The sequence below is a fragment of the Prorops nasuta genome, unplaced genomic scaffold (assembly GCF_024137725.1).
Source record: "Prorops nasuta isolate Cenicafe-Biocafe unplaced genomic scaffold, Cenicafe_Pnas_1.2 PNAS00007, whole genome shotgun sequence".
NCBI lineage: Eukaryota > Metazoa > Arthropoda > Insecta > Hymenoptera > Bethylidae > Prorops > Prorops nasuta.
The window spans coordinates 7,389,149-7,404,592 of NW_027116804.1; the positions used below are offsets into that span (position 1 = coordinate 7,389,149).

At 39.3% G+C, this 15,444-nt stretch overlaps 1 protein-coding gene across 1 annotated transcript; it reads left to right on the forward strand.

Moving 5' to 3' along the window:
• The first annotated feature begins 10,631 nt into the window (after positions 1-10,631).
• On the forward strand, positions 10,632-14,101 carry LOC136775046 (uncharacterized). The gene is made up of 5 exons (XM_066729520.1): positions 10,632-10,704; positions 10,814-11,031; positions 11,075-11,486; positions 11,701-12,609; positions 12,753-14,101. The coding sequence occupies exons 1-5, from the start codon at positions 10,632-10,634 to the stop codon at positions 14,099-14,101; spliced, it is 2,961 nt and encodes a 986-aa protein (XP_066585617.1).
• Positions 14,102-15,444: the final 1,343 nt, after the last annotated feature.

Genomic DNA, 15,444 nt, shown 5'->3' on the forward strand with positions numbered 1-15,444 from the left:
AAAAAGATCATCCTATTACAATGACGTATCGTTCATGGGAATTGTATGAATATCCTATGCTTCTCGAAACTCAAAACCATTCTTGGTCAGTAAAAGTTTCAACAAAATTAGAAAAGCCACGTTTTATAGTATTTGCATTTCAAACCAATAGGAAAGATAATGTAAAGAAGAGTATGGCTAAATTTGATCATTGTAATTTGAGAAATTTAAAATTATATTTAAATTCCGCATCATATCCCTACGATAAATTAAATCTTAATTTTGCCAATAATAACTATGCTATTTTATATGATTTGTATTATCAATTTATTAATTCGTATTATAATACTGAATCAAAGTATATTATGTCTATGCTTAATTTCGAAAAATTTATAGACTATGGTCCATTTGTTGCGATTGACTGTTCTCATCAAAACGAATCAATTAAAAGTGGTACTGTAGATATTAAGATAGAATTTGAGTGTGATTCTAATATACCTGAGAATACTAGCGCATATTGTTTAATTATTCATGATCAGATTATTGAATATAAACCATTAAGTGGTATTGTACGTAAATTAATATAAAAAAGGATGATGTAATATGTATTTTTTTTATGAGAAAAGATAGGTAAAAAAAATGTCTTGAATATGTAATATTTATTCATGTATTTAATACAATATATTTATGTATAAATATATATTTACGTGTTTTTTTTATGATTAAATCATTCTCTTTTTCATCATTGATACTATTAACTTCATTCTATTCCGTATTCATTCTCAATACATCATTTGATAAAATTACGATCTTCGTCATTGTCAATTAAAAAATAATATGTATCTACAGCACTGTATCCATCCTGTAAAAAAATCAGTTTCGATTATACAAAAAAAAATTGATATTAAAAAAAAAATTTTTAATATTTTCTCTTTTATATTTACCGTCCGCATTATATGCTCTGGACTTAAAAATTTGTAATAAGCTCCAAATTTATAATAACGGAAAAATTGCTGTAGATTATTATCGCAATAAAATGTAAGAATTTTCTTCAATATCTCCATATCTTCAGATTTTAATTGACTTAATTCATAAGGTATATTAAAAGTTTTATCATTTATATTAAAATTCACATTTTTAGTATGGTCTTTTATCTATGAACAGAAAAAATATTTATGTATAAAAATTATTTGCATATAATGATTTTTTTACTTATTAGCTTTCGAAAATTGATTTCATCATTTTCCTTCACTAACTGATATATCCCAATACCAGATCTATAATAAAACATTTTATCATGAGACAAATCGCTAAGCCATAACTCTATTAAAAATTCTAATTCATTGATTATACACCGCTGTTCATTGTTAAATATTTCCGTTGGTAAATTGACAATTGTACCATCAATCAACATAAATGCCATTTTTTAAAGAAAAAAAATGTAAAAACAAAAATATATACACACATACACAAACTTTTATTTCTCTCTTTCAGAAGAGGTTCGACAAGTTAATGTGAGGAAGAGAGGGAGAAAGGTCAAAGGAGACAAAATGATTGAAGAGTAGGCTTTGTGGAATGGGTAAACTAGATTGTTTGAGCTAGAACTGAGTTTTTTATCTACGGTCATATGCTATTATACTTGACAATTTTTCCCCATATTCTTGTAGTAAGATTTAGGATAAGAAGGAGTAGGGAGAAGGATGAATATAGTGCAAAGGAAGTAGAGGGGAAAGAGTAGGGATATACCACCTACTTTATATATATAGTAATTCAATACCACTTTTTCCTCAGTCTATCAATTAAAACGAAAGCTGTGTGTGTTTTAGTAAAGAATAAAGTATAGAGAAAAATAATTCTTCTACATACATCATCATGAAGTGGTTTGAAGAGATTAACAATACTCTCAGTAGCATGAAATCGTATTTGCCTAATAAAGGATGGTCTGATTTAAACGAAGGTGAATATATAATCAACGATATAAAAAATGTGAAAACTAAATTTGGTGATAAATCAATTTTTGAATTGAATAATGATTATTCGCTATTTCTACCAATGAGGTTGCAAAATATTCTTATGTGCAAAGATCAGGATTTATTGAATAAATTGATAAACATTTTGCATGAATGTAAAAAAGATATAGTCATGTATGTTGATTCTACAAAAAGTATGACTCCAAATATATTGACGAAAAAGCGAGTTATTAATAAGAGAAACTGTCGACAAAGTAAAGTAAACGTTGAAAATGGTGACGACGACGACGACGATTGTGACAACGGTGGTGCTGGTGGTGCTGATGATGATGATGATGATACAGCAGAGGATGACACAGAAGAGGTAGAATACATTAATCCCGAAGACGAAGTATTGCTATATGAGGAAAATAAGAATAAAATTGTTGAAGAAAATAAAAATAATTCTATTGCTGGAAAATATCGTAAGAGAAATCCAAAAACTGTATTATCAAGAAATAAACCATCGTCATCGGTAAAAAAACAAAAAAAATAAAGATAAATTAAAAAATATCTGATTTTTAAGACATACTATTTTTTCTTATGTAATATTGATTCAAACAGATAAATTAATATATATGTCTATAAACAATGTATGTAATTTTTTTCACTTTATCAATGTAAATCACACACGCATAATCTAAAAAATATATATAATCAATTCTATTCAAGTTTTAAATTACTTAATCTCTTTTTCCTACTCCTCCTCACTCCCCCCTTTCCTTTCTTTTTACTTACTTTTAGAAAACTAACTTAAGATGTTGATGGTAGTGGTGGTGGTGGTGGTGGTTGTGAAGAAGATGGAATTCTTAATTCCGATGATATTGATTGTGTGGTGAAGGAGATGGAATTGGTAATTTCCATAATATTGGCGATGGTTGCGAATGAAATTCAAATGATAGCCCTCGTGGCATTGGTGTTGGTGGTCGTGGAGGTGGAGTTGGTGGATTTATTAAAGGTAATGATTCTTCTGGTATTTCCAGCGAAGGTAATGGTTCTTCTTCCAATAGTTCCAATGATGTTGTATCATACGTTGGTAGGTTCCATAGATTCACCATGTTCAACTTTATACAATAATATTCAGCGATAGACTGAATCAAAACCGTAAAGCTATGGATTTTCATCCTATAGGTCTGATCAAAGAGCTACAGAATTAATTTACTTAATATTTTGCCGAATCAATCAGCAGTAAAACTAAATTTGAAATTATTCAATTAAATCACTGTTCACAAGTAGAGGAGCAATGCGGTTCCGATGACAGGGAGTGGGGGAAGCTGTTTTGTGGTGTGGAAGGGGGATGGGTTGGGATAAGACTCTCTTAGTATGGTAGTGGTGGGGATGAGGAAGGAAAGGGTCTTATAGTGGGATCGAGTTTCGTTAGGGAGGGTGGGGGTATTTTTCACCCTATGTCACAGTTTGAAGGTCTTATAGTGGGACCGGGTTTGGTTAGGTAGGGGGTATTTTTCACCCTATGTCACAGTTGGAAGGTCTTATAGTGGGACCGAGTTTGGATAGGGAGGGGGTATTTTTCACCCTATGGTACCATTGGTTAGTTATCCTACGGGGCCCTAGTTGAGGGAAGGTTTTTTCACCCTTCGAAGTCGATGGTTAGTTACCTTACGTAGCCTAACTATTTCCGACTCTGCTACACAGATAAACTAGGTTGAGTTAATTGCTAGTTCCAGTAGTCACCGCTAGGTGATTGCTTTCCTTAATCTTCTTTCGCGCTAATGGTATTTTAATATTACGTAATTACACACACGGGTGAACTAATTCAATTTAAAAAAGATGTTTGACTAAAATTATACATTCGCGGTACCACGGGATACGGCTATAGAAAAGCTAGCCTTCAAAAGGAGGATGTGGATGAAAAAGGAGGAGGAGGAGGAGGATGAGACATGGAGACTGGATGAGTAACTGATAGTAAAACTTTAGTTATTGAATAAAAAACAGTTTTAAGAAATTTTATAGCCTTCCCAGACTTATCTTTTAGCCATTTTTAGCTTTTCAGGTAAGCATATCATACGATCCATATAACAAGCAGGCTAGGTATTAGAAAGGGAAAGAGTTGTCAGTGCACTTCATTTTTTTGGAGGGGTAGGTAAAGCAAAAAAAAAACATAACATTTACCTAGACTTTAAGAAAGTGTATTGGCACCATTCTAGCGATTGGAGAACTGATTGTAGAGTGTGCAGATATCTTCTAGAACGGATATGCTCGAGCACCGGACGTCTGAGATCGTGCCATGACTTGTTCAAAACAAACGTCTAGACTAATGTTACTTGATTTATGACCCCTTTAGAGCCCCGATTTTTTCATATTCTCTCATTTTTTTATATGTCTAGCTATCCAGAGGAATGTGCTCCTAAATTTTCACGTTTCACTTTTCACTTAAGAAAAGTCTGCAACACGTCAGCGTTGCCAACTCCGCCATTTTGATTATACTACGGTGTACAGTGATGTCAGTGATGCCAGAATCAAGTTTCTAGCAACAAAAATAAAGTTAACCGCTAGCCAGCAGCAGTATAGAAAATTTGAAGGGAAGGGATATATACCTCTTCCCTTCGAATTTTCTATACTGCTGCTGGCTAGCGGTTAACTTTATTTTTGTTCCTAGAAACTTGATTCTGGCATCACTGACATCACTGTACACCGTAGTATAATCAAAATGGCGGAGTTGGTAACGTTGCAACACGTTTATGCAATTAAAAGAATACTGGAGAACCCACTGGTAACGTGTCATAACTTGTTTAACGCAAATTTTCCCTAGTTCACTTTAGAAAAGTCTACAACATGATTATGCAATTAAAAGAATCCAGGAGAAACCGTTTGTAACGTGTTACGACTTGTTTGACGCAAATTTCGTAGGCGGGCAAGAATACCCAACCACCCAAATATTAACTTCCAATAAGAATGCATCTCATCCCCTTCCATGAATGCATCTCATCCCTTCCACCATTTTTAAAACCCTTGTTGTTAGCAATTGGGAAATTTCAGTCAGTCAGTTTTCATTAGAAACTTCAAGGCGGTGAAAGATCCAATGCAAAGCTATATTCCGAATATTTTCCTTGCTGTACCACAGAAACTCTTTTGGGTGGTAAGAATTATTCTTTTATTATTATTCTCTTTTCTTGCTATTCTATTTCAATGTTTTTCTTTTCTCAATTTCTATGTGTTTTCACAGAAAAATGGATTTAACCAAGATGAATGCACTTGCAAGTGTAACTTACGAACCTAAGACTTTCGTAAAGCTGAATACTTTTGAGGAGAATAAGGAGTATCAAATCACTGAATTAGTGAAAATTAAGACCATATATGGAGAGAAATTAATAGCGAAGCTGGCTACAGACGAATGGTTCTTCCTACCCTCAAGGATGATGAAATTACTGGAGTCGCCTGAACTAATCAAAGAACTTCAAAATGCTGCATCAGCGAATACATTAAAAATCTTATATGTTGGAGGACGATACAATAATTTAGAATTTAAAGTTACCCAATGATAATCATAAGATAAATTTTGGAAATGTGTGTAAGGAATGTTTTTAAGGAATGACATCAATAAATGATTATTATATCTTATTTATTTATTTTTTCTTTATCCCTCACTACATTAGTAAAATACATATAAATCTAGTCTATTAACTTACATTTCTAACAATACTATTAAGCGGGTTATATTCAACGATTTTATCATGTATAATTAAACAAAACGCAGTAGTATTACTTGGAATATTTCTAGTACAATGAATCTCAATTTTAACGTCAACAGTGCCTGACTTTATAGATTCATTTTGATGCGAACAATCGATGACGAAGAGAGGACCGTATTCCACAAAGTTTTTGTAATTAAGCATTGGTTTCGACTGTTTTTCTCCTGCATAATATGAATGGATAAATTTAACATACATATCATATAGTACAGAATAACGGTTTTTTTCGCTATCACTATCAATTCGGTCATATGGATAAAATTCTGAATTCAGATAGACTTTAACATCACGAACAGAACTGTCATTGAATCTAAGCACCTCCATATGCTGCGTACTCTTCTTATTTTGTCTAAATGCTAGTATAACATTTCGAGGTATCTCCAATTGTGTTGCAGCTTTTACGGCCCATGTATGCCTCTGTGTTTCAGGTAGAAGTGGATATTCGAAGAGTTTCCAGGAACGAAAAGCCATGGTTAGACTTTTGTTTTGCTCAATCAAACGTAGAAATTTAAGTTTTGTATAATCATTCAGTGATACATGAGGAATCCTCCACTACACTTTTTGCAAATCAATTTTGGAGTTGATGATTTTTCTCGAAGAATGTAGTGAATTTATATCATCACGTGCTCGAATAAGAACAAGTTCATGACGTGCATTTATTATAACTCTTCTGTAGTCTTCACAAAAACCCAACAGCATTTGCAATGGTACACAAAAGTTGAAATGATTCGTAGACCTGTGATCTGTTAGAAACCATCCTGAATGACGTAGACTTGCACTTTCCTCAGCAGTTAAGGAAATAAGATTCTTCATGGAGCTAGTAATACCCACATTCTTGCAGCGATCAATCTCAATATCATTCAATTTATAACGAATTTCATCAAACAAGAATGCCATGGAATTACAGTCAAGTCCTACGACATCTTGGGTTGCTGCATCCGCAGCACGGGTTCCAACGATTATCTTTCCCTCAAAGTAGAGATAACTATCACAGGGTAGAAGAATTAAATCTTGCTGTTGTATAGGAATTCGAATTTCATCACTATTTCCCAATGAGGCATTTGCATAAGGATTGTATGCATGCGTTTCCATTTTAGTGATGCGATTGTCGAACACCGGTTGAGCGGTTACATCTAATGGATCCATTTTTATTTCTAACGTTGAAACCCAGTGATTGTAGAAAGGTGATATTTCTTCTTGTTAATGATGCTCCAACGTTACCTTCGCTCAATGTATTTTGTCCTCCAGCGCTACCTTCACTCAATGTATTCTGTCCTGCTGCAGCAGTTGGACTGATAGGCTCATCGAGTATCGGTGATTTATAAGTATTCTTGTAAATCAACATTTTCTAATATGTAAACGAATTGTGATTTCTTCACCTCCGAAATTTACTATACGATCTTCTTGATCGAGAATACGCAAGGCGAGACGGTCAATTACTTTCGCAATGACTGGCAAGTAAATGACGTTCTTCGGTGTTTCTGCGATTTTATAACCTGGCGGAACACACGGAAAAAATTCATGTATAACATGTCGAGGTCTACCGTTTGTGTACGCACCCGCTGTAATGTTGCATTCAATTCTTAGAATATTTACTCTTATAATGTTTACGGGCTCGTCTGATTCAGCTTGTGTGTTCGGTGGAATAACACGATCTGATGAAAATCCCAACAAAGAGCCTATATTGTTAGGTTGTGTAAAATCAATCTGATATTTACACTTTATTTCACTTTTTAATGTATTATTATTAGCACGTAGAACAATTACTTCTTCTTCATCACCTTCGAACATCCGAGCACGTAAAAAGTCATTTATAGCATTGAGCTCATAACAACCTGTAGGTATAGTTAGCTCCTGATCATCAACGTAAAATATATTGTTTGTCTCATCAACATTAGAGATTGAATTGAAGCTCTGAAAGTCTACGAGACCGAGTTCATAATGTCCATCTCGAAGATTGATCGGGGGGAAAAAATCTGACCCCAATACCGAGTCACGGTCAGAGAGTGTAACTGTTAAAGACATTGTTCACGTAGAAGCTTCACACACAACTGACCGCATATGCTTGAATCATACGATTGATATTGGTCGTGGTTGTAGTAGATTATAGCAGAAGGTCCAAAATATTCCACAAGTTCAATTGGAGGTTTTAAATTTCCGAAGGAATCGAAATACTTAACGTGCTTATTACGTTTAACGTAAGCGACCCAATGTGTTCCAGGACCTTGTTCGTCATCAAGATTCACAATAGCGCACTCATTGCGTTGCGCATTTTGAGGTAAGATGTACGCATAAAGACTCTCCGAAAATGCGGTATTTTACGGCAGACGTTTGATAATTGCATATTACTAGTAGGTCCAGATTTAGGAAGTCCATTTATTTTCTTTTCCTTTTCCTTTTCACTCCCTCTCCTATTCGACTGTATGGTGCGAGGTATAAACCTTGTACCCGTCTCGCTTCCATTAAGCGAATGTGACGATGCATTTCTTCCAATTGATTTATGGCTGCTTTGGTGTCGTTTACAGCCTTTGCTATACCTGCCGCACCACCAGCTAATGCGCCCACCGCACTCAGCAGCGGAAGCAATGGTAATAAACCCCCCCCCCCCCCGTTTTGTTTTAGTAAGTGACTTTTTCCTCAATAAACCACCTCGTTTTTTCGGTACACGAATTTTTCTTTTCTTCGTACTTTTTCTAGACACTCCCAGTCCTAAGCCGAGTTTCCGTTTTGTATTCATTGATGCCCTGACAGTAGTCGCTGTCTCTCGTTCACCTACGGAGGAGTCACTAGCTATGATACGTTGTCATGCACGGCGTGCAAGTACTTTATCAGCATGATGACGCGAGGGCAGGTCCTTATATTCTGAATATGCGATATCATGCTCACGGCAAGCATCATCCAGAGAGTTTATTCCTCGATCACCACGTGCTACCCGTTCATGAAGGCGAGTACCTGGACCGCAATAATTGTAGCCAGGTACATGCAGCTCGAAGGGTAGTTTATTTAACAGCTTATTGAATAAAGATCCACAACCAAATCTCATCATGTCATGCTTTCCTAACGGGTTCGTTGACACATCCAGCAATTTTTTATTGAAGGCGGTATTCCATCAAAATGATCTTGATTAGGTAAATTATAAGGTTCCGTACACGCACGATATTGTTGTACTTCAGGATCTGCACGAATGTGCTCAGGCAATTTACACCAAACAAGTCGAATACTGTTTGGAAAGCGCTTCAATAGTAAAAGTTTTTGGAATGTATTCAAGCTGCTCAATAGTTAAATCCTCCAAACGTAGCACATCTAACATTAACAACGACATAATGAGAAATGGTGAGATAATCTGCTTCAAGCCTATAAATAGCTTGTATGATCATAGAGTTTTACAGTTATGGATTTCGTAAAGCAACCACTGCACATTCGTGTCTCCAACGCCGATCGCTTTATTGTCGGTGGGGGTTGTGGAGGAAGGAGTAACCGTCATGGATCCCTACTTCCATCTACAATTCGTAGTATAATTTGCGGACACTCGAATTGCGGTAAAACAAACGTACTGCTTAGTCTCGTAGAAAGTCCTAACGGTGTGAGATTTGAAAATATTTATGTATACTCAAAGTCGCTTCAACAACCCAAGTATCAATACCTTGAACGGTTATTAAAAGGACTAAAAGGTATTGGATATTTTAAATTTTCAAACAATAGCGACGTTGTAAAGGTAACTGAGGCGTTACCCAATTCTATTTTCATATTTGATGATGTTGCTAACGATAAGCTTGATAATATCAGAGACTACTTCTCCATGGGTAGACATTCAAATATTGACTGCTTCTACCTCTGCCAGACTTATGCTAATATTCCTAAACACATGATTCGTAATAATACAAATCTTCTCATAATCTTTAAGCAAGATGGTACTAATTTAAAACATATTTATAACGATCATGTAAACACGGATATGTCATTTGAAAAATACAATGAATTGTGTTCAAAGTGCTGGCACCATGATTATGGATTTCTAGTGATCGACAAGGATAGTACAATTCAAAATGGTAGATATTGGAAAGGTTTCGATGAGTATGCTAAGATTAAATAGTATACCGTTTGCTTCAGATTGCTCAGTTTAGAGTTAAGTGTCCATCAAAACACACACACATCAATTGAGCGGGGAATAAACCTAGTATAAACGTGGAAATAAAAACGTGGACTGAACCTGGATTGAACGTGGATTGAACCTAGATTGAACATGGATTGAACGTGGATTGAACGTTGATTGAACGTGGAAAACATGGAAAGCAGGAAAAAGGAAGAAAAGATGCTGCTTAAGAAGATTGCTGCGAAAAGTAAAGTAATTCGTGAAAAATATCGTGCACTCAAATCGGGAAGAGAAATGATGGAAACCAATTTAAATGAAACTATTAAACCAATTGTTGAGCCATTGAAGAAGCTCACTGAACATAATGAGATGACTTTCGTGTCCCCGAAATATGAGTATAAACAGGAACCGCTACAGAAGACTACTGTAAAAGATAATTCTTTTATTATTCCATCGAAACGTAAAAGGACTTATCTCTCATTGGCTCCACAACGTAAAGATTTCGCATACAACTCTAGAATTAAATTCCAACCCCTTCATCTGATGATGATGAGCAAGGAAATTCACGACCTAATGAAACATTAACCTTTCTCTGGAAGAGGATGGTGATGAGGAGGAGGAGGAGGGAGTGAAAGTGGAAAAGGATGTTAATGATTTAGCAATACCATCACCAATGCAAGCAGAAACTCCATCATCGCCATTGCAAAGATCCTTAGATTTAAATAGTTCTTTGTCAGAATATGGAGAAACTGGACATAAATATATAGAGATGTTTATGAGTAAAAAGAAGGAAATAATTGATTATAATTTCGGAGTTGAACAAGAGGTAGTCTTAACAAAATGAGAATTGTAAAATGTGCTTTTAAAGTAGAGCGTGGAGATTTTATTATTATTGATGAGGAGTATTATCAGGGTACTATTGGTCTATTTGAATTGATCTTCATGAAAGAGCCACATGATTATACTGAAGATGATTTAAAAACATAAGAATATTCTTTCTCAAACTAATGTACTGTGACGAGACGCTTGCTTTGTCGCTGCCCCATGCACGATACCGCGTGGTGGGGAGAGCTGTGGCGTACGTGCCGATACCGCGGTCTATACTGTAGCGTGCGCAAAGTATAGGGTCCTCGTCATGCCCCTCCCTAACTACCCAGAACGGCCGCTCCGCAGCGCCGATTCCGTTTTCGGCGGCTCAACTGGGTATATAAGACCGAGCTCCGACCCAGTTGAGCATTCCGTACCCAGGAGCTCTCCGGGTATATTCCACCTATCCTACGCAGGAGTTCTCCGCGTACACCCATCCCTGGCTCAGGAGTTCTCCGAGCACTTCCTGGCGCAGGAGTTCTCCGCGTCATCCACACCGATCCCGCCGCCTATGCCATGCTAACGGCCGTGTCCAGGAGTTCTCCGGACCAACGGCCATTTTCTTTCAGCCGCTAACGTTCTTACTTTGCAGCTCCTCCGTTGACCGCCATATTGGCTACCGCCATATTGGCTCCCCGGGCCGTCCCGTGAGGCCACCTACCGTCGCGCCGCCTACCGGTCCGTTCCGAGCCCTACCGAGAGGCTACCGACCGTCGCGCCGCCTACCCGAGCCCTTCCGTGTGGCTACCGAGCGCAGCGCCGCCAGCGGGCGATCATTGTACCTGCGAGATAGCGACCGACACATTTGCGTACACACCTGCAGCGGCAGTACATGAACAACATAAACACAATAGATTAAGGTTATTGTGTACAAAAACATTGTAAATACTATATGTCTTTTATTTATCCTGAATAAACACTTTTTATTATCTACATTAAACTCGTCCAAATTTATTTTGATCCTTCTCGGTCAAGCGAACCGAACGGTTTTGCGACGACTAAACTCGTCGGCAAAACACGTTACAAATTGGCGCCCGAACAGGGACCGAGAGCGATCAAAAGGACGGTTTAATGCCCCGACCGAAAACATCGACCGGCTTCATTTATAAGCTCAGCAAGGCGGATTTAGCAAAGAAACTTGCTTCACTGCAATTGTCCACCGAGGGAAACCGAGACGAACTACGCGCCCGGCTAGTGGAATATCACTTGGCGAATATTGAACCGAATACTTCGGCAGCTAGCACCATGGACGAAGAGCCCGATTTTAACCCGCGCCAAGCGCTAGAGTGGGCACGTAAGTCTGGTATTCGTTTTGAAGGGAAAGATCCCCTAAGTTTCCTAGAAAAAATCGAGGAATTGCAGGAAAGTTACCAGATTTCGGAAGCCGAGTTGCTTGCCTGTGTACCGGTCCTTTTGGCAGGACAACCTCTTTTATGGTATCGTTTAGTGAAAGAGGAAATAAACACGTGGAAAGAGTTTAACACTCTCTTCCGCAGGCAATACTTACCGGCACGATTTCTTGTCGCCATGGAGGAAAGTATCCACCAGCGATTACAAAAACCGCAGGAAAGAATCCTAGATTACATCACGGGATTAGGAACTCTTATGCACCGCCATGGAGAAATGTCCAAAGCCTCGCAATTGGATCGTTACTATAACAACCTCCAACCGGCTTATAGGAACTATATCAAGCGAAGGGAGGTACACACCTTAGCCGACCTAATCGAGCTTGGACAAGAATTCGAGATTAACCTAGATTTGAACAAGGCATTCTCCAGCAAATCCGAATCTAGGAAACCTCGATCCGAAAAAGCAGTGGCCACCGCTAGCCCTGCTTATAACTCTAAAGACTGTTGTTGGAATTGCGGACAACGAGGACATAACCGCAAGAATTGCAAACGACCTCGGAAGTTGTTCTGTTCCCGTTGCGGAAAAGAAGGAGTATACTCCCGTGAATGTCCGTGTCCGGGAAACCCCGTTGCGGGCCGAGAGGGAACCGGAGCCTCCCGGCCCCCTACCGAAGATTGAGAGACCCGCGTCCTCATATCTTACTCCGTATTAATAACCGGAATTACCGAGCCCTGATTGATACAGGAGCTACACACTCCTATATTGGAACAAAAGTATTCCAAGAATGCACACCATTAACCAATCCCTTGCAGGAAGCGACGCGATTGGCTAATGGCGAGAAAATTCCGGTTACGAAAACCGCCCGCTTAAAGATCCGGATAGGAAAAGTGAAGTTAAATCACATCTTCCGCATCTTACCGACCTTACCAGTAGACGTCTTGTTAGGACTAGACTTTCTGAACCGTATCGGATTCCAATGGAATACCTCTGTTCCAGTAAAAGCATGCCTTATCGCCTCCGAGGCGAGTCGAGGCCTGCACAAATGTTCTCCCGCTGAGAAAGAAAAACTGGACAAAATGGTACAAGAAGAGCTCCGGACTACCGAACCTTCCAAGAAGCACACCACTTGGACTCAACATTGCATCCGGGTAAAAACTGGACAAGAACCCATCCGTCAACGCTATCGGACCTACAATCCTAAACTACAGGGTATCATTGACCAGGAACTGGACAAAATGTTAGCTGAGGACGTAATAGAGCCTTCCGACAGTCCATGGAATTCAGGGATCGTTCTAGCCAGAAAAAAAGACGGAAAATACCGCTTCTGTATTGACTTCCGACAAGTCAATACTGTTACCGAACGGGATGCATACCCGTTACCGCCGGTCCAAAATATTTTGGACAAACTTAAGGGGGCCAGATATCTTTCAACGATTGACTTGAAAAACGGATACTGGCAAATTCCCCTAGATCCGGAAAGTCGACCGATTACGGCTTTCGCTATACCAGGCAGAGGCCATTACCAATTCAAGGTAATGCCTTTTGGCCTACATTCCGCACCGGCTACCTTCCAAAGGCTTTTGGACAGAGTAATAGGTCCAGCTATGGAACCTTATGCCTTCGCGTACCTCGATGACATAATCGTGCTCGGGAGTACGTTCGAGGAACACTTTCAAGCCTTAATAGAAGTATTACGCCGGCTAAAAGAGGCAAATCTCCAAATAAATCCAGAAAAATGTAAATTTGGACAAACAAGCCTCAGATATCTGGGCCATATAATTGACCAGAATGGACTACACACCGACCCGAACAAGGTAGAAGCAATCACAGCCATAGACACACCGACCAATCTACACGAACTCCGAAGATTCCTCGGTATGGTGTCATGGTACCGCCGTTTCCTACCAAACGTCGCCACCACGTCCGAACCGCTGAATAAACTCCTTAAGAAGAAGCAACCCTGGAATTGGGAATCCGAACAAGAAAACGCCTTCCAGCAACTTAAACAACAGTTAACCAAGGCCCCCATCCTGACTTGTCCAGATTTCTCAAAGGAGTTTACACTACAAATGGACGCCAGTGACGTTGGTTAGGAGCAGTCCTCACTCAGGATTCAGAAGGCGAAGAACACGTGGTTGCTTACGCAAGTCGAACGCTAAGAGGAGCCGAAATTAACTACTCCGCCACCGAAAAGGAATGTCTAGCCGTCATTTGGGGAATTGAGAAGATGCGACCTTACCTGGAAGGATATCACTTCACGGTAATCACCGATCACTTTTCGTTAAAATGGCTTCGCAATCTCTCCGCACCCAATGGCCGACTAGCCAGATGGTCCGTGGCTCTCCAACAATACGACTTTGAAGTAAAATACCGAAAAGGCGCTTCCAACCACGTACCAGACGCCTTATCCCGAGCATCCGTTAAAACTAACTTGGATCCTGAGATATACCAGTTAGAAGGGGTCACTTGTCCCTGGTACAGCCGGATAATCAAAAATTTGTCCAAAGAACCCGAGAAATTGTCCAATTATCTAGTGGACAAAAACGTACTGTACCACCACCATCCTCAGCATGGCTGGTGTCAATGCGTTCCGACCGAACTCCGCCCGCGAGTATTAGAAGAGTGTCACGACCAACCAACGGCCGGACATCAAGGGGTTGCCCGTACCCAGGCTCGCTTAGCCGAACAATATTTCTGGCCCGGAATGTTGCGAGAAGGAAAAAGACATGTACAGAAATGTACCTCCTGCCAGCAACATAAAATTGACCAACGAGGAGTAGCCGGAAAAATGTTCACTAAACACAGCACCGAACCGTGGGTTTCGGTCTCCATGGATTTGGTCGGGCCACTACCTAGGTCAAAAACAGGTAATAATACCCTGTTGGTTATTCAGGACCGTTTCACTCGCTGGGTAGAAGTTAAACCCCTCCGAACCGCTACCGCTAAAAATTGCCTAAAAGCCCTCCAAGAGCTGGTAATTTTCCGCTTTGGGTGCCCTAAAGTCCTTACGACTGACAATGGTCGACAATTCATTAGCCATGAATTCAGCGAAGGTCTTCAAAAACTCGGGATTCAGCACAGACGGACGCCGCCATATTCCCCGCAGTGCAATCCCGTAGAAAGGGCAAACCGGACGATCAAAACAATGATCTGTCAATATGTCGGTAAAGATCACCAAAAATGGGATGAAAAGCTGTCCGAGCTCATATTTGCTCTAAATACGGCTAAACAAGCCAGTACTGGCTTTAGTCCAGCTTTCCTAAATTTTGGGAGATCATTGAACGCACCCGGAGCGCTTCATACCGAACACACCGACATTACCGACCGAGAAACCACCGGGGAGGACGTTCAGGCCCATGAACAAAAATTGATGCGTTTAGGAACGTCGAGGGAAGAGGCCCACAAACGGCAACGAGAAGCCACGCATGCGCAGGAA

Bases quoted from the DNA above. Each gene is read 5' to 3' on its own strand.
- LOC136775046 (XM_066729520.1), top strand. From the start codon at position 10,632: ATGAGAATTGTAAAATGTGCTTTTAAAGTAGAGCGTGGAGATTTTATT. The intron at 11,032-11,074 runs GTACCCAGGAGC...TATCCTACGCAG, and splicing joins CCGACCCAGTTGAGCATTCC to GAGTTCTCCGCGTACACCCA. The intron at 11,487-11,700 runs GTACATGAACAA...GCGCCCGAACAG, and splicing joins CGTACACACCTGCAGCGGCA to GGACCGAGAGCGATCAAAAG.